Source organism: Gigantopelta aegis, chromosome 15 (genome assembly GCF_016097555.1).
Source record: "Gigantopelta aegis isolate Gae_Host chromosome 15, Gae_host_genome, whole genome shotgun sequence".
Classification (NCBI taxonomy): Eukaryota; Metazoa; Mollusca; class Gastropoda; order Neomphalida; family Peltospiridae; genus Gigantopelta; species Gigantopelta aegis.
In genome coordinates, this window is record NC_054713.1 from 35,601,829 (window position 1) to 35,628,399 (window position 26,571).

Genomic DNA, 26,571 nt, shown 5'->3' on the forward strand with positions numbered 1-26,571 from the left:
GCTGTTTGGCAGAAGTATAATAATATAAACAAAAAAAGTTACCAAGATTCGGGCATTTGCTATTAATTCAGGCAAAAACGGATAAAATGGCGTCTACTCCATTGTTGACACGAATACTCTATAATCGACTCTACTAACGAGATGTCGGTGCGCTACAAAACTACGAAAGAAGAAATTTTATTTTACGGCGCACAACACATTTTAATTACGGTTATATGGTTAAGTAGCTCGAGTACTCTGACTGTAAGAGAGCTAGACGGACATTTGGACGTTTTATTACTCCAAATGTCCATCTAGCTCTCTTACAGTCACGAGTACTCTGGCTAATGGCTAAGGACCGCACAGATAATGAGAGGAGAAACCCACTGCCGCCACGCAATGGCCATGGGCTACTATTTCCGATTATTAACAAAGGATATTTTATATGCAGCATCCCACAGACAGGTTGTACATACCACGACCTTTGTTACACCAATCACGTGCGTAGGAAGGTGCTAAAAAGTGGGAGTAGGGCACACACACACACACACACATACACACACATTAATGGGACAAAATTATGAAGTTGTAAGACTAACTAAGGGAGGTAATTTGCATATTACACGCTTCATAGTTCTTACATAGTTGCATCCCCTTAAATGTCAAACCCGCCTTTCAGAACACTTTCATTCTCTGAAATGTTTAACCAATCAGCTCCAACGTAACTGATTTCGTGACAGGATGACCTAACCCAATTTGTCAACTGATGACCTAATTCGCAGTTGCTCAGAAAGGGGTCGCTACTCGAGTTGGATTCGATCTTTGATCGTTGCGATTGGGATTTAACACGAGTGTTGCAGGTGTGATGCCATGGGTTCACTAACTGTTCGTTTCGTAACTTTCGTTCTGCTGTCATTTCCCGAGCTGCTTCCGTCGACGAAAAGCGACGAGGCGCTTTATACGCTGATCCACAAAGTGAGCCCGTGCAAAGCGGTTGTAAACACAACCGGGGAAGTCGTCGATCTGAAAAGTTTACAGCGAGTTGATGGCTTGCCGAGGTAAAAATGTAGATCGAGTGTTGCTGTTGATCGAGGTTAATCTTGATGAACTAGGACTAACCCTAACCCTCACCCTAAAACTGAATCTAACCATTAAGGGGGGGGGGGGGGGGGGGGGGGGGGTTACGGGTCGAACAGATGTAGCCCGGAACACCGGTACCCCCCAAGCAGAAACCCCTAATAAAAAATACTATAGTTACATATATATTATATAACGTTACTATAACATATCAGACGTTATTGTTTGGGGATACCAGTGGTCAGATGTAGAAATTGTGGTTCCCATGGCTAGTGATATTCAATGTTGGGCTAGTAAATAACTACTGTTGCCATGCCTAATGGCTAGAGTGAACAAAAAAGTCAAATGTTGCAGTTAAGTTTACTTTGTAAATATGAATATCCTTCCCCCCCCCAACCCCCCCCCCCCCCCATTATTAGTGTTTTTAACCTCTATCTCGCTCTTTAGGTGACACATCCAATTATTACTATTATTTAGTAAAGTAAAGTAGGGCTAGTGAATTTTTAATCGTGGCTAGTACATTTTAAGAATCACTGATCCCATGGCTAGTGGATTTTATAAAAAATTCTAGAAGCTTTGCTTAACGTTAAATAAAATACATTTTAACTTCATAATGAACACTTAAAACTGGTCTTGGGATATGAACCCAGTACCTACCAAACATAAAAAAGGGTTAAAGTTTGTTTTGTTTAACAACACCACTAGAGCACATTTATTACTAATCATCAGTTATTGGATGTCAATTGGTAAATTTGGACACATAGTCTTATAGAAAACCCGCTACATTTTTCTATTAGGCCGAAAAAAATAAATTACTTGTTTCCTATTACATGCTGGAAAAATATAGGGTAGGTAGGTAGGATTTTTATTTTTATTTTGGAAAATAATTTTATTTATGGATATTAAATAAAGGTGTTGACTACCGGTATCCAAAATAACCTCTGCATGTATAGAAATGCATTATGCAAACCAACAATACCAGTCATCACAGTGTTTTCCCTAGAAATGAAGTAAGGCATGGTAAAGTGACGTTTTGGGGGCATATTTTATGTGCAGTTTTAAATATTATAAGGGCCTTTTTTTCCCATTATACAATTTTCAAAAGGACAAAAACCTTATGGCCATTTTATTTTCTATATCTATTTCATAACTTAATTAAAAAAAGGAAATATGTAGTACTATTCACATAGGTGTGTTTAAAGGCTTCTTTTTACAGGGGCAACTTATAAATTTATAAAAGGCAAGGCATTTTGATTTTGAGGGCAACATGGTGCTAATCTATCTGTGGGAGAGTACATACAAAAGACCCCTTGCTGTTTAATAATAGGCAGAAGGTTTACTCTCATACTAACACTTAACTTCTGTACTGGTCCAGGACAGACTTGGTTGAACCTTAATTGGATAGAAACCAGTAAATAAGTTATAACAATTTTTTTTAATGAAAACTGAAAAGAAGGGTTCTATATTTATAATAACAACTTTTAATTTTTTTTAATGAATATTATCTTTCCTAGTGTATCTAAGAAATGGTAGACTTACCAATCTTATAATTTGCAATGTTAGTTTTATTCTGTATGCATCCAGTATTAAAGTACACACTTGGTTTGAAGCAATCAATTGGTCCAATGAATAGAAATGCAGTACAAATGCTCAGGATGCTCAAACGAATGTTGAAAAGTAAAGTTTGTTTTATTTAACGCCACTAGAGCACATTGATTTCTATCTTTAATATCATCGACTATTGAACGTCAAACACATGGTCATTCTGACATTGTTTTTAGCGGAAACCCGCGGAAATAACGAAACGCATCGAGATCTTACTGACATATTTAATCATTTGATTTGGCAGTAAAATCCATCAGTATCAGTAAACATTCCCTCCCCTAGTTTATCAGAAGGTCACTAAATTTCTACATGGCCAGTTTGTCGCTGGAGTAAATCATTAAATATAGTTATTGTTATTATTATTATTATTATTAATCGGAACATCTCGCTACGCTAGATGTAGAATAAATCGGAAAAGATCGCATATATTCGTGAAAACAATTTTCCGACTCTTCGCCCGATATCTCACGAAAGTTACCGAAATTCAATTTGAAGGGAAGTAACTCCATCAATCAATTTTTAGAAAAAAAACATTTCGTGGCTAACGGGTCGCCAATAAAACTAAATTTGCGACAGTAAAACCACCGATATACGTCCGCAAATCGGAAAACACAGTAGGGTTATCCCCTAAATGACACCAAATTAGTGCTTGTGATAGTTTTGGAATGTTTTCGTGGAAATCGTTGTTATATTTAAAAAAAACATTTTTGGATATACAAAAAAAGTTTTAGGGTCGGCAGGTTCAAATTAGGGTCAGTCGGATAACCGGAAACAAACAATATTTTATGATACGCCTTAACAGAAAGGGATCTTTTATATGCACGTTCCCACAAACAGAACAGCACATACCTTTGATATACCGGTATTGGGGTACCAAACAGGCCTGTAGGAATTATACCTGGAGTGGGGGCACAACCTCTAGTGGGGAGTCACGGCCTCCATAGTTGGAAGGCAGAGCACGAACCATATTTTCACTTTTATTTATATATAGAGTAGGATAAAGAAAAAATATGTTTATTTTCGTCCTCGAATGGTGGGGAATAGCCCCCCCACCCCCGCCCCTTGCCCCCTGTCCCGTTTCCCACCCTGCCCCACCAGTTCCTATTCATCTGTGAAACAGCTATGCCATTATATCCATGAGGCCAGTAGGCTGTTCTTTCTTTTGTTTCTTTTATACTTATTTTCGTGTTTATGTCCAATTACGGTTTAAACATGATGTCCTGGGCACACACACCTTGAGCAGCTATCTGGGCTGTCTTGTCCAGGACAGTGGGTTCATGGTATATTGTTAGTGGTTAGTGAGAGAGAAGAGGATGTAGCAGCCTTACACCTACTCATTGAGTCGTTAAAAGTCACTCTGAAATGGGAGCCGGTACCGGGCTACGAACCCTGTACCTACCAGCCTTAATTATGTCCAATGGTTTAACCACGACGCCACCAAAACCGGTCAGCAGGCTGTACATCACAGGTTTTACATTTATATAAGACTATTTAATGAGGTAATGCAGTATGGCTCGACTGACCCCATTACATTCATTGTTCACAGTGTTTCCTTTATTACACCCGAGTACAAAAACTGAGACTTGCATTTTGTTCATCTTCTCTGAACTAACTGGAGCATGTTAAACCATACCTTAAACACACAGTGGGCTGCCTTCATAAGAGGTCTGAATTTCCCCTTAGTCACGTAAGGTTACCAGGGCTGTGTATAACTAGCAGGGGTGCGGGGGGGGGGGGGGGGGGGAGAAGGACAGTTGCACCCCAGAATCCACCTATTTAAAAAAAATATTTCCGTAAAAAAAATTGTATGGTTTGCCCCCAGAGTTTCATTTTTGTTGTATATCTGGAGATGAATGTCTCTTACTCACAAGGAAAGTTCAAGTTGGTTTTGTTTAACAACACCACTAGAGCAAATCTATTGATTTCTTATAATCTTCGGCCGTCCGATGTCAAACATTGAGTAATTCTGATGCAGCCTTCAGAGGAACTCCACCACACATTGCCATTAGCAGCAAGAGATCTAAAATAGGCACTTTTCACAAGCAGGACAGCACATACCATGGCCTTTGGTATCCAGTCCAGGGAACATTTTGACCAATATCGCACATCATAATTCGCTACATAAATTGCAGAGATTGCTACACAGTTCTAAAACAAAGGGACAGACTCCAGTTTCAATCCATGAAAATTAATACTAAGTTTAGTTAATCTACAGACCTGTAACACATTTGGATAATGTTAGAATTGAGTGAAACATGAGTCGTGATTTTAAAATGGTGAAATACCTTCTAAAATTAGACTAGAATTTGACTCCATAACTATTACTCAGATGCACATGCTTTTTAAAAAAATATGAGAAATGCATTTTGTGATATTAAAAAACCCAGGATGACCCAAAAAACTTCGAATGTACGGAAATTGATAATCTAAACCATAAAATCTAAGTAAAGTATGATTTCAGTTGTCAAAAAAACGGCTCTAATAGTAAAAAATATTCCTTAGTGTTTAAAAACTAGAGTATGTCCCTTTAAATATTAGTTGCTACTCAGTTTTTAACTGTCGTTAATAAAAAGTTTAAAAGCAGATTCAGACATAGGGCACTGGTTGGGATGGGAAAACCCCGATCTGAGAACGGGTCCACTGTGGGAGTTTGATCCTACGACCACTGCTCCTCAGGCGAGTGCTCTATACTACTTGAGCCTATTTCTCGTTCCAACCAGTGTACCATGACTGGTATATCAAAGATAATGGTATGTGCATATAAAAGATTCCTTGTTACTAATGGAAAAAATTTTGCAGGGTTTCCTCTCTAAAACTATATGTCAGAATTACCAAATGTTTGACATTCAATAGCTGATGATTAATAAATCAATTTTGCTCTAGTGGTGTCGTTAAACAAAACCAACTTTAAAAGGGTTTTTTTACTGCTTGAGCTAGATCCCGCCAACTCGGTAGGAAAAATTTGATACCTGTAATTAAGCTATCTACCTGTTCCAAGTCAGACAGGTAAGAACACTATCATTATCACGCCATGGTTTTATCACCTGCCTGATGTATGTAGGGGCTGTTGTACAGAAATTATCATGTAACATGGCTTATAGTAATATATGTACAGTCTAACCTGTGTTTAGCAGTCACCAAAAGGAGTATCATAGAGTGGCCTTTTAAGGCAGGTGGAAGGAAGGAAATGTTTTATTTAACAATATTCTCAACACATTTTATTTACGGTTATATGGTGTCAGACATATGGTTAAGGACCACACATATTGAGAGAGGAAACCCGGCTGTTGCCACTTCATGGGCTACTCTTTTTTGATTAGCAGCAAGGGATCTTTTATATGCACCATCCCACAGACAGGATAGTACATACCACGACCTTTGATATACCAGTCATTGTGCACTGGCTGGTTAAGGCAGGTGGCTGCTTAATATAGGTCAGTTTGTTATATTTAAATGATTTGGGAGAATAAAAAGAACCAGCCTTGGTGGTGTAGTGATCAAGCCATATAAAACATAAGGCTTGTAGGTATTGAGTTCTCTTCCTGGTACCGGCTACTGTACTACCCATGGTCACTTTAACGACTAACTACTAACCCACTGTCCTGTGCCTTTATTAGATATAAGCATGAAAAACCTATGAATGAAATGAATAATAATGTGGCCTCTAAACACAGTTAGGTGTTTATTTAGGTGTGTGTGCAAACATTTATGCATGGGAAGTCCAAATTGGCAAGCAAAGGTTTCGGGGGGGTACCCCCCAGAAAATAATTGAAGAAACCCAAAACTTTGTGATTTTCCCCTGTTATGTTTTAGGTATATGACAATGTTTGTGACTCCTGGTGAGACATATACATGGACCTACCTGTTCACAATTTGTGATTTTTTTCTCATTATGTTTCAGGTTATATGATGATGTTTGTGAGTCTGGGTGAGACATATAACTACTTGTTCACAATTTGTGATATTTACCTTGTTATGTTTCAGATATATGACAACATTTGTGACATTGGGCGAGACGTATAACTACTTGTTATTTTTCAGGTATATGACAACGTTTGTGACTCTGGGCGAGACGTATAACTACTCGTTCAACCCGTGTGTACCGTACAGCCTTCCACTCGACAACCCTCACAATGTGTTCGGAGACGGATGTCACTCTGTGGCGGTGAGAACATTTTACAATTCTCTACAAAAGACCGTTATGATTTAAATACTAGAGGCCTGGACATAGCCCAATGGTAAAGCCTGCGCCTGATGCACAGTCATTTTAAGATTGAACCCCGTCAGGGGGCCCTTTGGGTTATTTCTCGGTCTCCAGGTGAACTTTATAACTGGTTTACAAAGGGTCCGGTATTGAGAGGGTTCGCTCTATTGTATTTGTGGTTTAGATCTGCAAGTTCTCCGGCCCGGGGGAAGGGCAGGACAAAGACCAGTACTTCCCACTCGGTCTCCAGGTGAACTTTACCTGGTCTTATAAGGGTCAGGTTTCACCTACATTGTTTGGTTTTAAATTTGCAACGGTCCGTGGGGGGGGGGGGGGGGGGGGGGGGGCAACACCACCAGTACTTCACATTGCAGAACTCTATAACTTACAAAGGGTCCGGTATGAGAGGATTCGCTGTACATTTGTGGTAGAGCAAGTTCTGTGGCCTGGTGGGAGGCACAGTGTCAACTTCCCTCTCGGCCAGGTGAAGCTTATGGTTATAAAGGGTCCAGTATGAGGTTTTACTGTGTCTGGTTTCTCTGCAAGTTCTCGGCCCGGGGGAAGCGCAGAACAAAGACCAGTACTTCCCACTCGTCTCTTCAGGTGAACGCCTCTTCCACGCCCACACTGACAGCAACAACAATAACACCACCTCTCAGCTCATCTTTACTGGACACAGGTAGATATAGAGTCTCTCAATCTCTCTCTACATACATGTCCCTCTCTGACTCTCTCTGTCTCTCTCTCTCTCTCTCTCTCTCTCTCTCTCTCTCTCTCTCTCTCTCTCTCTCTCTCTCTCTCTGTCTCTCTCTCTCTCTCTCTCTAACTCTGTCTCTCTAACTCTATCTCTGTCTCTGTGTGTCTCTGTATCTGTGTCTCTCTCTCCCTCCTTGTCTCTCTCTCTCTCTCTCTCTCTCTCTCTCTGTCTCTCCCTCTGTCTGTCTGTCTCTCTCTGTCTCTGTCTTCCACACCTACACTGACATCCTCAATACATTTTTTTATTAACAGCAAGGGATCTTTATGTGCAGATTTCCACAGACAGGACAGTATATACCACAGCCTTTGACATACCAGTCGTGAGGCACTGGTTGGAATTGGAAAAACCTAATCAAAGTACTTAGTGGTTAGTTTACTAGTTACTGCTTACCTGTTATTGGTTGGTGTTTACTGTTTATTGGTTGGTTTTACTGTTTATTGTTTGGTGTTTCCTGATTATTAGTTGTGTTTACTGTTTATTGGTTAGTGTTTACTTTTGTTGGTTAGTGTTTACTGTTTATTGGTTAGTGTTTACTGTTTATTGGTTAGTGGTTGTTAGTTTTTATTGGTTAATTGTTATTGTTTAATGTTTATTAGTTATTGGTTCATTTTTACTGCTTGATGGTTATTACATTCTAACGAACCCATTACCTTATGTTTCATGGTTCTTGCTGGGATGACTTTAATTTAGACATTGATGATGTGACATTAATTTAGACATTGATGATTTATTAAATGTCAGGTCAATGAGATGGAGAAGAACTATTATCAATCTCGTGTGTGACAGCGACAGAGAAGGGACGGAAGATGGGCTATTTAAAATCACAGAAGATTTAGGCATTGGAGATGTGGTGAGTCTATTGTTGTTAAACATACATCTTTATACACAGTTATACTAAGTAATAAGTACACCTTTTAAAGCAACCTCCTGCAGGGACATATCCATGGAATTGGGGGAGGGGGAGGGGGAGGTAGGGACAGTGGGTGCCCATCCCATGGAATTTTTTTAAACTCCACCATTTTAGGTCCATATCACAAACACCACAGATGACTAAGCCCACAGTTAAAAGCTGATGGGGAATGGCAGGTGTGTGGCATGGCTAGCCACAAGAGACAAGCACCTGTTGCGGTTGGAGAGCCCAGGACTTGAATGTGGAGGTGGACAGCGAAAGAAATTGAAAGATAGGAGGAGTTGCCAGATCGGGAAGAAATGAGATGGAATTCAAAGGAGTAACAGAAAAGGGGCAGTGGGAGAAAAAAAAGAGAGAGAAAAAAAGAAGAAGAAAAACTCCACCACCGATTGTTCTAATTAAATTTCCTCCTTTATTTTAAATGATTCAAAAGAAATCTTACATGGCCACAACGAAATTTTAGCAAATATCTTTTATTATGTCTAAATTTGCCACGGTTGGATAAACTTAAAAGAAAACCAGGTCCTCCTGTTGTGTTAAGGTTGGTGAGTTTATGTTGTTTGTAAATGGTAAACATTTCAGATGTGAATACTCATTAATAAAAATAGGTTAATTTATAAATGTTATGTCATTTCTTTTAACATTAGCTAAACTTTCGTTGTTGAGTGTATTTTAACCTGTATGTCCTTGATGAAGCTTGAACTTAGAATGTGTTATATGTGGCAGTTTTGAGACTGCCTACTACAATTTTAAACTGGTAACTTTTGCATCATACAAAATTAAAAGCCAAAAATTATTCTTTCAACTAACGACAACAGTTTTTAACTGCAGAAAGAAACTGCCATCAGTTAAATGCCTGACCTATTTTCATTTTCATTTCAACTTATTTTCGTGCCTATAATCCAACTGAGGTTCAAGCACGCTGTCCTGGTCACACACCTCAGATATCTGGGGCCTAAGTCACTAAACTCTCGCAACTTTGCGATCTTGCAGTGCAATGCTAAAACACTTGCAAAAAAGATGCTTTGTTGTCTAACAGAGCCTAAGAGACCTTTGTGAATTAGGCTCCTGGGCTGTCTGTCCAGGACAGTGGGTTAGTGAGTTGTTAGTTAGTGAGAGAGAAGAGGGTGTAGTGGTCTTACACCTACCCACTGAGTCGTTAAAACTCACTCTGGGTGGGAGCCGGTACCGGGGCTGTCTGTTCAGGACAGTGGGTTAGTGAGTTGTTAGTTAGTGAGAGAGAAGAGGGTGTAGTGGTCTTACACCTACCCAATGAGTCGTTAAAACTCACTCTGGGTGGGAGCCAGTACTGGGGCTGCGAACCTGGTACCTACCAGCCTTATGTCCGATGGCCTAACCACGACACCACCACCACGGTTGGTTGACCTATGAGAAATTCATATCGCAGCAGGCAAGACGTAGCCCAGTGGTAAAGCACTAGCCTGATGCGCCGTTGATCTAGGATCGATTCCCATCGGTGGGCCCATTGGACTTTTTTCGTTACAGCCAGTGCACCACGACTGGTATATCACAGGCTATCCTGTCTGTGAAATGGTGCATATAAAAGATCCCTTTCTACTAATGAAAAAATATAGCGGATTTCCTTTCTAATGGCCCGATCACACTGGCCCGAATGCCATTCCGTTTGTTTTCCGAATAGGAATTTGGGTGTTCGGGGAGCGAACGGATCATATTCGGGAAGCATTCGGTGTGTTCTAGGAGCATACTGGCTGTTCGGCTCCATACGGATGCATACGGAACGGCATTCGGTAGCTCCAAAAATTTGTTGCGCATGTACAAAATAATTTTCATCGACCATCCGAATGTGGCGTCCATGTGTATTCGGGAAGTATTCGGGAAGCATTCTAGGAGCATACGGCATGTACGGAAAACGTTCGGGAAGCATGCGTCTAGTTCTTGGTGCATTCGGAATGAAAATTTGGAGGTGCTGGGTTCCGTATGCTTTCCTAACACCCCGAATGGACCTAGAACATGACGAATGCTTTCCGAACATTTTCAATATCCTTTCCGGATTTTGTTTCATTTATGCATGTATAACGAATAGCCAGAACCCTTCCAGTATTCTTTCAGAACATTTTCCGAACTGATCGTACACTTCCAGAATGCACAGTATGTTGCGTATGCTTTCCGAACAGCCCGAATGGACATAGAACATGACGAACCCTTTCCGAACGCTTTCCGAACCCTTGCGGAAAGCATGCGGAAAGTGTTCGGTCCATTCTAGGTCGATTCGCCATGTTCTGAAAGCATTCGGAAAGCATACGGAAAGCGTTCGGAAAGGAAACCTTTCGAAGTCAACATGCGGGAAGTATTCGGTCTGTTCTGAAAGCATTCTGAAACCATACTGAAAACATTCGGAAAACAAACGGAAAGCATTCGGTGATACATTGGGGAAAACACATTCGGAGGGACATTCGGCCAGTTTAAAAAATCACACCACTTTCGTATACGGAAAACAAACGGAAGCTCATTCAGGCCCATAAGACTATATGTACAAATTACCAAATGTTTGACATCCAATAAATCAATGTGCTCTAGTCGTGTTAAACAAAACAGACTAACTTTGACATCCAATAGCCGATGATTAATAAATCATTGGCCTCTAGTCGTGTCATTAAACAAAACAGACTAACTTTGACATCCAATAGCCGATGATTAATAAATCATTGGCCTCTAGTCGTGTCGTTAAACAAAACAGACTAACTTTGACATCCAATAGCCGATGATTAATAAATCATTGTGCTCTAGTCGTGTCGTTAAACAAAACAGACTAACTTTGACATCCAGTAGCCGATGATTAATAAATCATTGTGCTCTAGTCGTTTCGTTAAACAAAACAGACTAACTTTGACATCCAGTAGCCGATGATTAATAAATCATTGTGCTCTAGTCGTGTCGTTAAACAAAACAGACTAACTTTGACATCCAATAGCCGATGATTAATAAATCATTGTGCTCTAGTTGTGTCGTTAAACAAAACCTTTTAAAAAAAAAAAAACATTGTCTCCTTAGAAGCATGGGCATCGTTAAATAAAACATTTCCTTTCCTTAGAAGCATGGGATCATTTATATGCACCAACCACAGACAGGACAGGACATACCACAGCCTTTGATATACCAGAAGTGAGGCACTGGCTGGGAAGGAAGAAAACTCAATCACAGAATGGGTCCACTGATGGGGTTTGATCTTATGACTCAAGCACCTCAGGTGAATGCTCTACTGACTGATTAAGATACCAACCCCACATCTGAACAAGACATTCCTTTCCTTTTCTTTCCTTGTCACATGTTTCAGAAAGCAGAACTACATCATCGCTGCTGTTGTCTGGACGGCTGCATTGACGGTGGAAACCAAACAGGTGATTGTCATGATGTTATTTTATAGTTATGAAATATCCTGTATATAGAGAATACTCCATGAATGGCCCTTAGATACCATTTATCTCACAACAAGTTGTTTTAAAATGTGTCTAACGAGACATAGAGAATAATCCACGAGTGGCCCTTAGATACCATTTATCTCACAACGAGTTGTTTTAAAATGTGTCTAACGAGACATATAGAATGATCCATGAGTTGCTGTTGGATACCATTTATCTCACAACGAGTTGTTTTAAAATGTGTCTAACGAGACATATAGAATGATCCATGAGTGGCCCTTAGATACCATTTATCTCACAACGAGTTGTTTTAAAATGTGTCTAACGAGACATAGAGAATAATCCACGAGTGGCCCTTAGATACCATTTATCTCACAACGAGTTGTTTTAAAATGTGTCTAACGAGACATATAGAATGATCCACGAGTGGCCCTTAGATACCATTTATCTCACCACGAGTTGTTTTAAAATGTGTCTAACGAGACATAGAGAATAATCCACGAGTGGCCCTTAGATACCATTTATCTCACAACGAGTTGTTTTAAAATGTGTCTAACGAGACATATAGAATGATCCATGAGTTGCTGTTGGATACCATTTATCTCACAACGAGTTGTTTTAAAATGTGTCTAACGAGACATAAAGAATAATCCATGAGTTGCTGTTGGATACCATTTATCTCACAATGAGCGAAAGCAAGTTCTAATGGACATGAATGTATTATTCTATTTGTTACATATTCTGAAAAAATCAGGTTTTACGCAAATTTTAACATCTTTATCGACTAAAAGATATTTACAACCCTTTGCACTTGTGGCTGACTTACACATCACAGACCCATGATTGCCAATTTAACTATACATCACAGTGTAATCGCTTTCCATCATGCTGTTTTTTTATTGGACGTATGTCATTGGTGACCTGGGGCCTAATTCACTAAACTCTTGCAACTTTGCGATCTCGCAGTGCAATGCTAAAGACTTGCAAAGAGGATGCTTTGTTGTCTAGCAGAGCCTAAGAAACCTTTGTGAATTAGGCCCCTGGTCATCACCTAGGAGCAGCCAGTTGTATGTCTTGAAATTGTTATCACACATACATGTGTAAACAAGTATGTGTTATAAAAAATCTGCATGATGTTCTCACCAACGGGAGTGTAAGAAACTCTGTCATACCAGACATGTTTCATTTATGATGTGTTAGACATGTTTGTAAGGGAGCAATGAATTGTGGCATCATAACAGAGGTCACGAACAGACCTCTGCGATTCGTGCACATCTGTTAACATTTACCAACATAGCTTTCACTCCTACTGATGTGTTTTCTGAACATTGGTTGTCATTTATTCATTTGTTTATTCATTTGTTCATCTGTCCATCAACCCTTCCATCCATCTGTCTGTCCATCCGTTTGTCTGTCCAACCCCAACCCCACCAAAACCCGTCCATCCATCTGTCCATCCATCCATCCATTCCCATCCACCCTTCTATCCATCCATCCATCCATCCATCCATCCATCCATCCATCCATCCATCCAACCACTCACCCACATGTTCTATCCTGTATTGCTACGAATGGAAAAATATAGCAGGGTTCCTCTCTAAGAATGTCAATATTACCACATATTTGACATCCAATAGCTGATGACTAATAAATCATTGTGCTTTAGTAGTGTTGTTAAACAAAACAAACTGTCTAAACCAGTGATGAAATGTGCCAGTATATTCAAACAGACAAAACTTTTAAACTGAAAAGGACATTATAAAAACCTATTTCTGAGGGTGCAACTATCCCCTTAACTGATATTGTATGCACTTGATAAAAAAAAAATGCACAATTAGCAATAGAAACAGAGCACTATACTGAAAGAGTTCAGACTGTCATTTATATACTCACTGAAAACCCCCATACCAGTGCACTAAATAAAATAAAATTAAAAGGTCACGTACCAGTTTTAAAATTTATAAATGGTTGAAATTTGAGAGTCTTGTGGACTAGTAAATAATTTCTTATCAAACCATCTTATAATTGTATTTTTACACAGTTCTTTACACTGTGTTTTTTATTTAACTGTTGAATTTTCCTATTGATGTTGATCATCACTTCATGTTTTGCCTTCACCATAGTTTGACACCCAATAACCAATGTATTTTTCGTGCTGGGGTGTCATTAAACATTCATTCATTCGTGTGTCCAGCAATCCTACTTTTCCTAATTTTTCCTACTTTTTTGTTTTTGTCTTATTTTTCCTAATTTTTCTTTAAAATATGTACTTTTTCCTAATTTTTCTTACTTTTTTATTTCAAAATGCCACAAATTGCTGTTAAATTGTGCATATTCCTTGTGTTATTATAAAAGTCAACAGTTATTGGCATTTTTTTTTTTGGTGGGGGGGGGGGAGCAGCAAGATATATCTCCCAATTTGTGGTACTATATAATCTCAACATATTAAAATTAAACCCTGAAAGCTAACAATTTTTCCAATGATTAACATGATTATAATATACAATGTGTATGTATCACTTCAGAATCTATAATACATTATGGAAAACTTAAATTAATCATGTTAATCTGATTTAGTGTGCATCAGCATTACTATGCATGTAAATATGTATATTGATATATATAGTGTACAGTAATTTGAAATAACAGTGTAACGTGACCGGTACATAAGATTCATATTATTTCGGATAGAACAGAAAATATAGGTACAAACTGAACACCACATAAACATTTTTGTAGTGTTTTCCCACTTTCTGGATTTAACACATTCAGGGTTTTTTCAGTATAAACAAGAATAATGCTGCTACTTACTGTTTCAATCCTACTTTTTTCTTTAGTTTTCCTACTTTTGTCCTATTTTTTTCTTCTGTTTTCCTACTTTTGTCCTACTTTTTTCTTCTGTTTTCCTATTTTTGTCCTACTTTTTTCTTCTGTTTTCCTACTTTTGTCCTACTTTTTTCTTCTGTTTTCCTACTTTTGTCCTACTTTTTTCTTCTGTTTTCCTACTTTTGTCCTACTTTTTTCTTCTGTTTTCCTACTTTTGTCCTACTTTTTCTATATTTTCATTCCTACTTTCGTCCTACTTTTTTCTTCTGTTTTCCTACTTTTGTCCTACTTTTTTCTTCTGTTTTCCTACTTTTGTCCTACTTTTTCTATATTTTCATTCCTACTTTTGTCCTACTTTTTCATAAGGGTGTGCTGGATAAGCTAATATGAACGACCAATAAATAATTTCTTGACAACGATTCAATTTTTTCTTCTGTATAATTAAACATACACCAAGTGCAATACATTGACAAGAACTTGTTTCTGTGAGCATACATACCACATCAGCCATGTTATATGGGGCATTACAAGTATGCTTGAGCTGATAACAAAATAAAAGGTCACCTTGACCTTGGATTGTGTTGTCGATCCAAAATTGTTCTTTTTATGATCTTTATGGATGACATTCTTTTCTTAAAGACAAAATTTATGACTTTCAATGGGTCCCAAGCACCAGCTTATGTGTAGATAATTCTCAGTTTGATGTCGTAAAAAATTATAAAGTCACATAATACATTATAACAGATTATAACATTTCATTTCTACTTATTTTCGTGTTTAAATTATATCCAATTTCAGCTCAAGCATGCTGTCCTGTGCACACACCTCAGCTATCTGGGCTGTCTGTCCAGGACAGTGGGTTAGTGGTTAGTGGTTAGTGGTTAGTGAGAGAGAAGAGGGTGCAGTGTAGGGTCTCCACCAATCTAATTAAAATTAGCTCCACTGGTTAATTACTATTACCTGTGGATCTAACAGCACCCCGTTGGAGCTCATGTCCAGTTGACCTTTCATTCGACCAATCAAAACCTTACTTGCAAAATCATGCCAGTGATTTGAAAAAAAATTGAAAACATTTGGGATTATGCCGAGGGTATACGAAATGATTCGGCTGAATTACGAAGTATGCCAGAAACTAATTTCAATATCAAATTTTCAAGATGAAAAAAACAAACCTGTGATGGTATAGCCATAAAATCTGTTTATACTAGTATACAATCCAGAGTTTATTACTGCACTTTTCCCCCAGTTTTTTAATGTTGAAATAGACCAACAAGTTTGCCTATTGCATAAATAGTCTCACCTGATATTTTTAGAATTTGTATGCTCCCGAATAACGCTATAAAAGGCGAAATGTAATTGGTCGATATTTAAATTATTATTTATAGATGAAATGCCACCTGGACATGGGAGTCCATGCAATGCTGTTAGATCTACTGGTGGGCCAGTAGAGCTAATTTTAATCAGATTGGGTTACCACGAGTACTCGGGCACGGGTCGAGTCTAGTAGGACTCGAGTCCGTTCACAGGACTTGAGTACCTGTACAAGTGAGACAATGTAGAGCATTAATTTCAGCAGTAGCTAATCAGCAGTACAAGTTACACAATAATTATATGATTATGTGCTAGTTTCTCTTTTTAATATGGCTGTCTGTTTCTCTGTTTCTTTTTCTCTCTCTCTCTCTCTCTCTCTCTCTCTCTCTCTCTCTCCATCTCTCTTTCTTGCTCTGTGTCTCTGTCTCTGTCTGTATCTGTCTATATCTCTGTATCTGTCTCTATCTCTCTGTCTCTCTCTCTCTCTCTCTCTCTCTCTCTGTCTCTCTCCCACTCCCCCTCCCCTCTCTCTCTCTCTCTCTCTCTCTCTCTCTCTCTCTCTCTCTCTCTCTCCCCCTTCCTCCCTCCCTTTCTGTCTCTGTCTCTCTCCCACTCCCCCTCTCTCTCTCTCTCTCCCCCCTCTCTCTCCCTCTCTCTCCCTCCCCCCTCTCTCTCTCTCTCTCTCTCTCTCTCTCTCTCTCTCTCTCTCTCTCTCTCTCTCTCTCTCTCTCTCTCTCTCTCTCTCTCTCTCTCTCTCTCTCTCTCTCTCTCTCTCTCTCTCTCTCTCTCTCTCCCCCTTCCTCCCTCCCTCCCTTTCCTACTGAAAAAATAACCCAAAGACACCAAATAAATGTAATTTAAAACTGTACCTTAAAACAAATATACCTTCCTTTGTTTTTTTCTTGCTTGTTTTTGTTTTTGACATCCCACCTATACTACTAACTAAATCACATTGTTTTACAGGAGTGGTAAACGACGGCAATATTGCTGATCGTAGCATGGTGTTTGTCATGGTGGGCGTCATCCTGGGGCTGATGTTTGTGGCGGCCGTCATTGGTTGTCTGTGTTATGTCAAGCGAACACATTTACAGATTTACTACAAACTGCCTGGTATGTTGTACTTTTTATCATAAGTGTACAAGAAGGGGGGTGGACAGGGGGCAGTGCCTAGTGCTATAGAAAATTCTCAAATTCAGGCAAAAACGATAGAGATATTCGGACAAAATGTACTAACCTGAGACCTTTTTACTATGTATTTCCATTATTTCACATGCAAAATTAGTAAAAATGCCTAGTCATTTGTTTTGTAACCCTATATATCTGTTTGGTAGTAAATTTGTGCATTTTCATTTAATTCGGGCAAAACCCAGCCTGCCCCCCCCTACAAAAATGGGAGCCCATATGGCTATGCTTGTGATAAACTTGTATTATCCATATGGATCAACATAACCGAGTTAATAATAATCATATAAAGCACATGTGTAATAACATGTGTGATGACGTAATTTGTAATTAGCTCAGACTGTGCATTTGAAATATGACGTCATTTCGTTGTCTCCTTCTAGTTGTGGTTGAAACATTTCGAGTTGGGTCTTGTTATTCAGAAGAAAAAAACAACAATAATAGTATGGATAATAAAGAAATTATTACACTCGTGTGTGAGTCATACTGATTTTATGAAACTCATGTCAGGATTCATGTATTATCCCTGCTCTCGCTCTGGCAATACAAAACTCCTGACACTCGTTTCGTAAAATCAGTACGACACACAAGCTCGTATAATAATCTCTTTACCATCATTAAAATAAAACTTCAGCAGTACGCCATTCATGTATATACCTTCCTGATACTCATACACTGGCCAATTTTCTTTTGTGCTGAGGTATCCTTAAATCATCTGTACTTTTGTCCATCCCTCCATTCTTCCATTCTACATGTACATAGAAATTGACTCAATCTTTAAACATTAATTTATTTGCTATTTGCAGTACTCTCATGTAACTATGGTGCAGTCTTCATTCCACAAAATGTCAGATCTTAAACAAAATAAACATTCCTTTCCTGGGTTTTTTTCTGTTTCAGGACCAGCCGCACAGTCTAACATGACTCCAGGATTACGACTCGCCTCCACCATGGACAATGGTATCCATAGCAACAACACCCGCCACCCGTCGGTCTCCCAATCATCACGCTATGCTTACAGAGACTACGAGACAGAGTCAAGTCTGAAGAAAAAACTGCTTCCCGTGCTGGATGATCCTCTCATCCCCTTTGACAGCATCGAGATGGGACAAAGGTGAGTAGGTGAGACAGAGGTGATTAGATGGGACAGAAGTGAGTAGATGGGACAGAGGTGAGTAGACTAGACAGCATCGAGATGGGACATAAGTGAGTATATTTTACAGCATCAAGATGGGACAGAAGTGAGTAGGTGGGACAGAAGTGAGTAGATTAGACAGCATCAAGATGGGACAGAGGTGATTAAGTTAGACAGCATTGAGATGGGATAGAGGTGAGTAGATTAGACAGCATCAAGATAGGATAAGGTGAGTAGGTTAGACAGCATCAAGATAGGATAGAGGAGAGGTGATTAGGTTAGACAGCATCAAGATAGGACAGAGGTGATTAGGTTAGACAGCATCGAGATGGGACAGAGGTGAGTAGATTAGACAGCATCGAGATGGGACAGAGGTGAGTAGGTTAGACAGCATCAAGATAGGACAGAGGTGATTAGGTTAGACAGCATCAAGATGGGACAGAGGTGATTAGGTTAGACAGCATCAAGATGGGACAGAGGTGATTAGGTTAGACAGCATCAAGATGGGACAGAGGTGATTAGGTTAGACAGCATGAAGATGGGACAGAGGTGATTAGGTTAGACAGCATCAAGATGGGACAGAGGTGATTAGGTTAGACAGCATCAAGATGGGACAGAGGTGAGTAGGTTAGACAGCATCAAGATGGGACAGAGGTGATTAGGTTAGACAGCATCAAGATGGGACAGAGGTGAGTAGATTAGACAGCATCGAGATGGGACAGAAGTGAGTAGATTAGACAGCATCAAGATGGGACAGAGGTGAGTAGGTTAGACAGCATCGAAATGGGATAGAGGTGAGTAGATTAGACAGCATCAAGATGGGACAGAGGTGACTAGATTAGACAGCATCAAGATGGGACAGAGGTGAGTAGGTTAGACAGTGTCGAGATGGGACAGAAGTGAGTAGATTAGACAGCATCAAGATGGGACAGAGGTGAGTAGGTTAGACAGCATCGAAATGGGATAGAGGTGAGTAGATTAGACAGCATCGAGATGGGACACATGTGAGTAGATTAGACAGCATCAAGATAGGATAGAGGTGATTAGGTTAGACAGCATGAAGATGGGACAGAGGTGATTAGGTTAGACAGCATCAAGATGGGACAGAAGTGAGTAGATTAGACAGCATCGAGATGGGACAGAAGTGGGTAGATTAGACAGCATCAAGATGGGACAGAGGTGAGTAGGTTAGACAGCATCGAGATGGGACAGAGGTGAGTAGGTTAGACAGCATCAAAATAGGACAGAGGTGATTAGGTTAGACAGCATCAAGATGGGACAGAGGTGATTAGGTTAGACAGCATCGAGATGGGACAGAGGTGAGTAGATTAGACAGCATTGTGATGGGACAGAGGTGAGTAGATTAGACAGCACTGAGATGGGACAGAGGTGAGTTGATGGGATAGAAGTGAGTAGATGGGACAGAAGTGAGTAGATGGGATAGAAGTGAGTAGATGGGACAGAAGCGAGTAGATGGGATAGAGGCGAGTAGATGGGACAGAACTGAGTGGATTAGACAGAAGTAAGTAGATTAAATATGGAGTAGATTCACAGATATGGGACAGAGGTAAATAGAGTAGACAGAGGTGAGTAGATGACATCACGTGGGACCCATTGACAATTTTATTTCCCCCTACCCCTGATATTTATATATGTGTTCCTCAAATGCCATCGAATGATGACCCTGAGCATAATAAAGTGCTGTTGTGTTCTGTTCTGTTCTGTTGGAACTTGATGTTTCTTAGTTACCATATTCAGCAGCTGACGACCACTGAAACATTCCTTTCTTTTCAGACTTGGAGGTGGGATATTTGGTGACACGCACATTGCAGAGTGGCAGGACACGGCGGTGGCGCTCAAACGACTTACAATCAATATCCACGGCAACCAGGTCACAGACCACATCACTGAACTGATGAAGAGTGAAGTCTGGTTTCTCAGGTCATTATACTGATTAGTGAATCAGTCCTTATGAGATTCAGCAGACAATTATAGACCTTGCTGTAAAGAAAAAATGAGAGGCGTATTTAACTGCTTCCCTAAGATGGGGAGCCATTTATGATATTAGCATATTGATACTATATAAAGGGGAGCTAAAAATTAATCTTCTTCAACTAGTTTTAGAGGACCGATGGCGTATTCTGGATTTTAGATTTGGGGAGGGGGGGCACGCTATATTGGGGCCAACAAAAACAAGAAGCACAACATTTGTTCTTCTTATTCTGTAGTTCAAATAATTTTTAATTGATTCATTTGTTTGTATACAAATAAGTTGTTTTTTTCCCATTGATCTCAAAAGCTTGAGGCTGATGCTATATTTTATTACCCATATGATTAAAAAATATCTTTGTACATGGGGGCGGCATTTAGCTCATTCGGTTGAGTGCTTGCTGGAGGTGCTTGTGTCGCAGGATCGAACCACCTCGGTGGATCCATTCAGCTGATTAGGTTTTTTTCTTGTTATAACCAGTACACTGCAACTGGACAAAGGCTGTGGTATGGGCTTTCCTGTCTGTGGGAAAGAGCATATAAAAAGATCCCTTGCTGCATTAGGAAAAATGTAGCGGGTTTCTTCTGATGATTACGAGTCGGAATTACCAAATGTTTGACATCAAGTAGCTGATGATTAATTAATCAATGTGGTCCATTGGTGTCGTTAAACAAAAGAAACTTTATCTTTGTACATATCAAAGTGATACGCCAAGTGGGACGTAACACTTCAATGTCACACGATGTCATCGATTGGTGCACTGTAACCTTATAGGAAGGTAAACCAAATGAGTTGAGGGATATAAATTAACATTGATTATGGGTAATAAATAGGATATTAAAAACGCTACCATTTCGTATCATATTTATGTCCCTCGTGAAATAATTTTCATTGACTTTCGCTAAAGCTCGTGACAACTGAAAATTACTTCACTTGGGACATGAACATGATATGAAACGGAAGCTTGTTTAATGTCCTGTAAATCTGTTGGTGTTTTCAGTCGTCAGCGACACAAGAATATTGTGGCAGTCCTTGGTCTCTGCATCGACGGCAAACACCCATGCATCGTCACCGACTACGTGACTGGAAGCTGTTTGAAGGACCTCCTCAAGATCAAAGATTTCCAGCTGACCTGGCCACAACGAATTAGGATTGTAAGTCTCTCACTTGATCCGTTCCTAACTCCTGTTTTTACTGTTATTTGTAGTGTGGGTTCGGGACGTAGCCTCATGGTAAAGTGCTTGCCTGATGCGCGGTCATTGTAGTATCTATCCCTGTCAGTGGACCCATTGGGCTATTTCTTATTCTAGCCAGTGCACCATAAAGGATATATCAAAGGCCATGGTATGTGCTATCCTGTCTGTGGGATATAGTTCATATAAAAGTTCCCTTGCTACTAATGAAATTTTTTTGTGAGTTTCCTCTCTAAGACTACATGTGAAAGTTACCAAATGTTGATGTCCAATAGCCAATGATTAATAAATCAATGTGCTCTAGTGGTGTCATTAAACAAAATAACATTAAACTTTATTTTTATTATATATATATAGCTACAGATTAATATATCTGCACATAACCTTTGTATACTGGGGTAATTTATGGTAGAATATTAAAATTTTAATATGCTCATAAAACATTAATTATCTTGGAAATATGTCTTACACATTATGAAAGAATGATGCATGACTGACATCACATATTTAACCTCTTGACATGAGTTTATATATTTGTTTTCAAAATCTTAATTTTAACTTTTTTTATAGTGCTCTCATATAGCTGATGGTGTTTCACACCCAATATCTGATGATTAATAAATCTGTGTGCTCTAGTGGTGTCGTTAAACAAATTTTAACTGTTTGTTTGCAGTGCTCTCATGTAGCCGACGGCGTGGCGTTTCTACATTCCACGAAACCTCCGATCATCCACCGCGACCTGCGCTGTGGAAATCTGTTTCTCCATGACGACGACACAGCCAAGGTAATTAATTATCTTGTGCCCCATTGGGCTATTTCTCATTCCAGCCAGTGCTCCACAACTGGTTTAACAAAGGCCGTGGTATGTAATATCCTGTCTATGGGATAATGCATATAAAAGATCCCTTGCTGCTAATCCTAAAGAGTAGCCCATGAAGTGGCGACAGCGGGTTTCCTCTCTCAATATCTATGTGGTCCTTAACCATATGTCCAATGCCATATACAGTGGAACCTCATTAGTCTGGACTCCAGTATTCCGGAATCCTCACCTTACGGACGGTTTTTTTTGCAAAACGAAACGACCACTCAGTAAAGTTATTCATTAATCCAGATATTCAGCTTCCAGAACCAGACGGTCATAATTCTGAACCAAATATAAAAAGTAAAGGCAAATTTGCTTCGTTTGACGGGTCGCTGCTGATTGAACCTGTGGCTAAGTGACATGTCCAGTCGGAATGCAGCAATCAATGACCAAATGTTAATTGCAAAGGTCAAAAGTCTGGGAGAAAAGATGAACGTAACCGACTTCGCTTTCTCTCGTGGGTGGCTGTCACGATTCAAGTCTAGTCACAACGTTGCCAAACACGTGTACGAAGGAGAAGCAGCAAGTGCCGACAAGAATGCAGTGGTTAGTGGGAGAGAAGAACTGAAGAAAGTGTTAAAAGATTATGCACCCGAAGATGTTTTCAACATGGACAAAACCGGACTGTTTTTTTTATATAAAGGGGAGATAAAAATTACTCTTCTTCAACTAGTTTCAGCAGTAATTTTCGACAAGGCGCTTCTCTTTGATCAACCTGACTTGTAAAACAGCATAAATGACGTAATAATATAATAAACTATTTAACTAAATATATTTCAAGTTGCATTAACGGAACAAAATGGGGTTATAGTATTTTTCTCTGTTAAATAATCCAAAGGAAAAATGTACACTATTAGGCCTATTGATATGCTACGTTGGAGCAAAAACGACAACCCACGATACCCAAGTGATAATTTTCTTTTCTTTGGGACTACGTAATTGGTCAGTTCTGTGGTTTTACATGGAAAAGTCTACTTAATCAATAGTTTTACAGAACTATTTACAGTAATAAACCATGTCCATTACAATTTTAGGGGCGACAGGTAATATTCCACAATACCGGTATGTATTTTTGTGTCTAGACAGCGTCAATTAATTGGCTTGTCTGGTTACCAATCAAATACACACCTGCCAATTAGGAATCACAGGTAGAAGCAACTAACAGCATAGACCAATTAACTAAGAAAACACTCCGTGTATCATTTCAGTACGTAGGTTAAGTATTATGTAACCACTAGCTTGCCAGAGGGCGTACTCACTGAGATGGTACAAAATGGCTGCGCCCGTTATATATAATAGCCGTCACATTTAACCGTTTTATTAATTAACTATACGATTATACATGTTGATATTAAGCAATAATGTGCATTATATATCGTTGAATATGCATACCAGGCCAAATGCCTTAATTGTCCTCTCCTTTAAATGGTAATGTCTGCAATTATTTTCCAAATGTTTGACATCCAATAGCCGATGATTAATAAATCAGTGTGCTCTAGTGGTGTCATTAAACAAGACAATCCTTTTTTTCTGTTCTTTAGGTTGCTGACTTTGGACTGACGAAGTTGCTGCAGCCTTTAAGACAACAGTGTACACGAGATGACTGCTGCTGTAAGTGGTTAAAACATTACTATAATTACAGATACGGCTGATGTATTTTTTTATTATTTTGTTTTAATTATTTTATATTTTATTTTATTATTTATCCCACTCACTCCTGTCCTTTCTCTCTTTTGACTTCCATCTCATTTCTTCCTGATCTGGCAGCTTCTCCTAGCTTTCAACTTGTTTTGCTGTCCACCTCCACTTCCCGGTCCTTGTCTCTCTCTCCAGCCGTAACAAGTGCTTGTTTTTTTTGGGCTGTCAGTGCCACACACCATTCACATTGCATATGTCTGTTCACCTGTCAGTCCGCCTGTCTGTCTGTCTGTCTGTCTGTCTGTCTGTCTGTCTGTCTGTCTGTCTGTCTGTCTGTCTGTCTGTCTGTCTGCCTGCCTGTCTGTCTGCCTGTCTACCTGTCTGTCTACATGTCTGTCTGTATGTCTGTCTACCTGTCTGTCTGCCTGTCTGTCTGTCCCTCTGCCTGTCTGTCTGTCCCTCTGTCTACCTGTCTGTCTGTCTGCCTGTCTGTCTGTCTACCTGTCTGTCTGTCTGCCTGTCTGTCTGTCTGTCTGTCTGTCTGCCTGTCTGTCTGTCTACCTGTCTGTCTGTCTGTCTGCCTGTCTGTCTGTCCCTCTGCCTGTCTGTCTGTCCCTCTGTCTACCTGTCTGTCTGTCCACATGTCTGTATGTCCCGCATATAGTTTTCTTAATATTTTTTTTCACAATGCCTTGAGATATTGAATTGAAATTATGATGTACTGTTACAAATCAAGTTTGACTTTCATAGCAATTTACAAATTTTTTAAAGAGCTATGGCCTTTGAACTTAGGAGATACAAAAGTTTGTTTTCTGGATGTTTTTTGTTTTTTTCACAAAGCCTTAAGATATTGAGCTGAAGTTTTGTGTATAGCTTTATCATATACTGTTACATATCAACTTTCACGACATTGTACAGAGTTATGGCCCTTGAATTTAGGAGATATGAAAATTTAGCAGTACTCTCAGAATGCTTGTTGATCATACATGCCATTATCATGTACATGTTGTAATCTGCTTAACAGGTCGTCGTCAGTACAGCGCCTGCCCTGCTAACATCCGGTGGACGGCGCCAGAGATCCTAGAACACCCGACAGTCCACGAAGACGATGCTGTGATCACTGTGACTGCTGACGTGTTCTCGTTTGGCCTTGTCATGTGGGAGTTGTTCATGCGGAAAGATCCATTCGAGGAGATCGCCACTGAACAAGAGGTATGTTTATAAAGATCCATAAAGATCCATTCGAGGAGATTGCCACTGAGCAAGAGGTACCTTTATAAAGATCGATTCGAGGAGATCGCCACTGAACAAGAGGTACATTTATAAAGATCCATTCGAGGTGATTGCCACTGAACAATAGGTATATTTATAAAGATCCATAAAGATCCAGTCAAGGAAATCGCCACTGAACAAGAGGTATGTTTATAAAGATCCATTCGAGGAGATTGCCACTGAACAATAGGTACATTTATAAAGATCCATAAAGATCCATTCAAGGAAATCGCCACTGAACAAAAGGTACGTTTATAAAGATCCATTCGAGGAGATCGCCACTGAACAAGAGGTACATTTATAAAGATCCATTCGAGGAGATTGCCAGTGAAAACAAGAGGTACATTTATAAAGATCCATTGGAGGAGATCGCCACTGAACAAGAAATACGTTTATAAAGATCCATTTGAGGAGATCGCCACTGAACAAGAGGTACATTTATAAAGATCCATTCGAGGAGATTGCCAGTGAAAACAAGAGGTACATTTATAAAGATCCATTGGAGGAGATCGCCACTGAACAAGAAATACGTTTATAAAGATCCATTTCAGGAGATCGCCACTGAACAAGAGGTACATTTATAATCAGTAAAGATCCATTATGGAGATCGCCGCTGAACAAGAGGTATGTTTATAGTCAGACTGGTAAAGATCCATTTGAGGATGTAGCCACTGAATAAGAGGTATGTTTATAGTCAGCACAGATCCATTTGAGGAGATTGCCACTGAAAAAGAGGTACGTTTATAGTCAGACTGATAAAGATCCATTCGAGGAGATCGCCACTGAACAAGAGGTATGTTTATAGTTAGCATAGATCCATTTGAGGAGATCGCCACTGAACAAGAAATACGTTTATAAAGATCCATTTGAGGAGATCGCCACTGAACAAGAGGTATGTTTATAGTCAAGCTGGTAAAGATCCATTTGAGGAGATCGCCGTTGAACAAGACGTACATTTATAATCATACTGATAAAGATCCATTTGAGGAGATCGCCACTGAACAAGAGGTATATTTATAATCAGACTGGTAAAGATCCATTTGAGGAGATCGCCACTGAACAAGAGGTATGTTTATAGTCAAGCTGGTAAAGATCCATTCGAGGAGATCGCCGTTGAACAAGAGGTAAGTTTATAGTCAAGCTGGTAAAGATCCATTCGAGGAGATCGCCGTTGAACAAGAGGTAAGTTTATAGTCAAGCTGGTAAAGATCAAGCTGGGTGCTTCATCG

At 39.5% G+C, this 26,571-nt stretch overlaps 1 protein-coding gene across 1 annotated transcript in view; it reads left to right on the forward strand.

Annotated features, from left to right (window-relative positions):
• The first annotated feature begins 749 nt into the window (after positions 1–749).
• Positions 750–26,571, forward strand: part of LOC121389792 (fibroblast growth factor receptor 3-like) — a 31,319-nt gene continuing 5,497 nt past the window's right edge. The window contains exons 1-13 of the mRNA XM_041521442.1: positions 750–1,037; positions 6,703–6,826; positions 7,050–7,115; positions 7,412–7,544; positions 8,333–8,472; positions 11,849–11,912; positions 17,034–17,180; positions 18,153–18,366; positions 20,182–20,328; positions 21,378–21,531; positions 22,244–22,354; positions 23,974–24,043; positions 25,095–25,282. Of these exons, the coding sequence (XP_041377376.1) occupies positions 850–1,037; positions 6,703–6,826; positions 7,050–7,115; positions 7,412–7,544; positions 8,333–8,472; positions 11,849–11,912; positions 17,034–17,180; positions 18,153–18,366; positions 20,182–20,328; positions 21,378–21,531; positions 22,244–22,354; positions 23,974–24,043; positions 25,095–25,282 (1,746 nt within the window). The 5' untranslated portion in view covers positions 750–849. The remainder of the gene's footprint in view (positions 1,038–6,702; positions 6,827–7,049; positions 7,116–7,411; positions 7,545–8,332; positions 8,473–11,848; positions 11,913–17,033; positions 17,181–18,152; positions 18,367–20,181; positions 20,329–21,377; positions 21,532–22,243; positions 22,355–23,973; positions 24,044–25,094; positions 25,283–26,571) is intronic.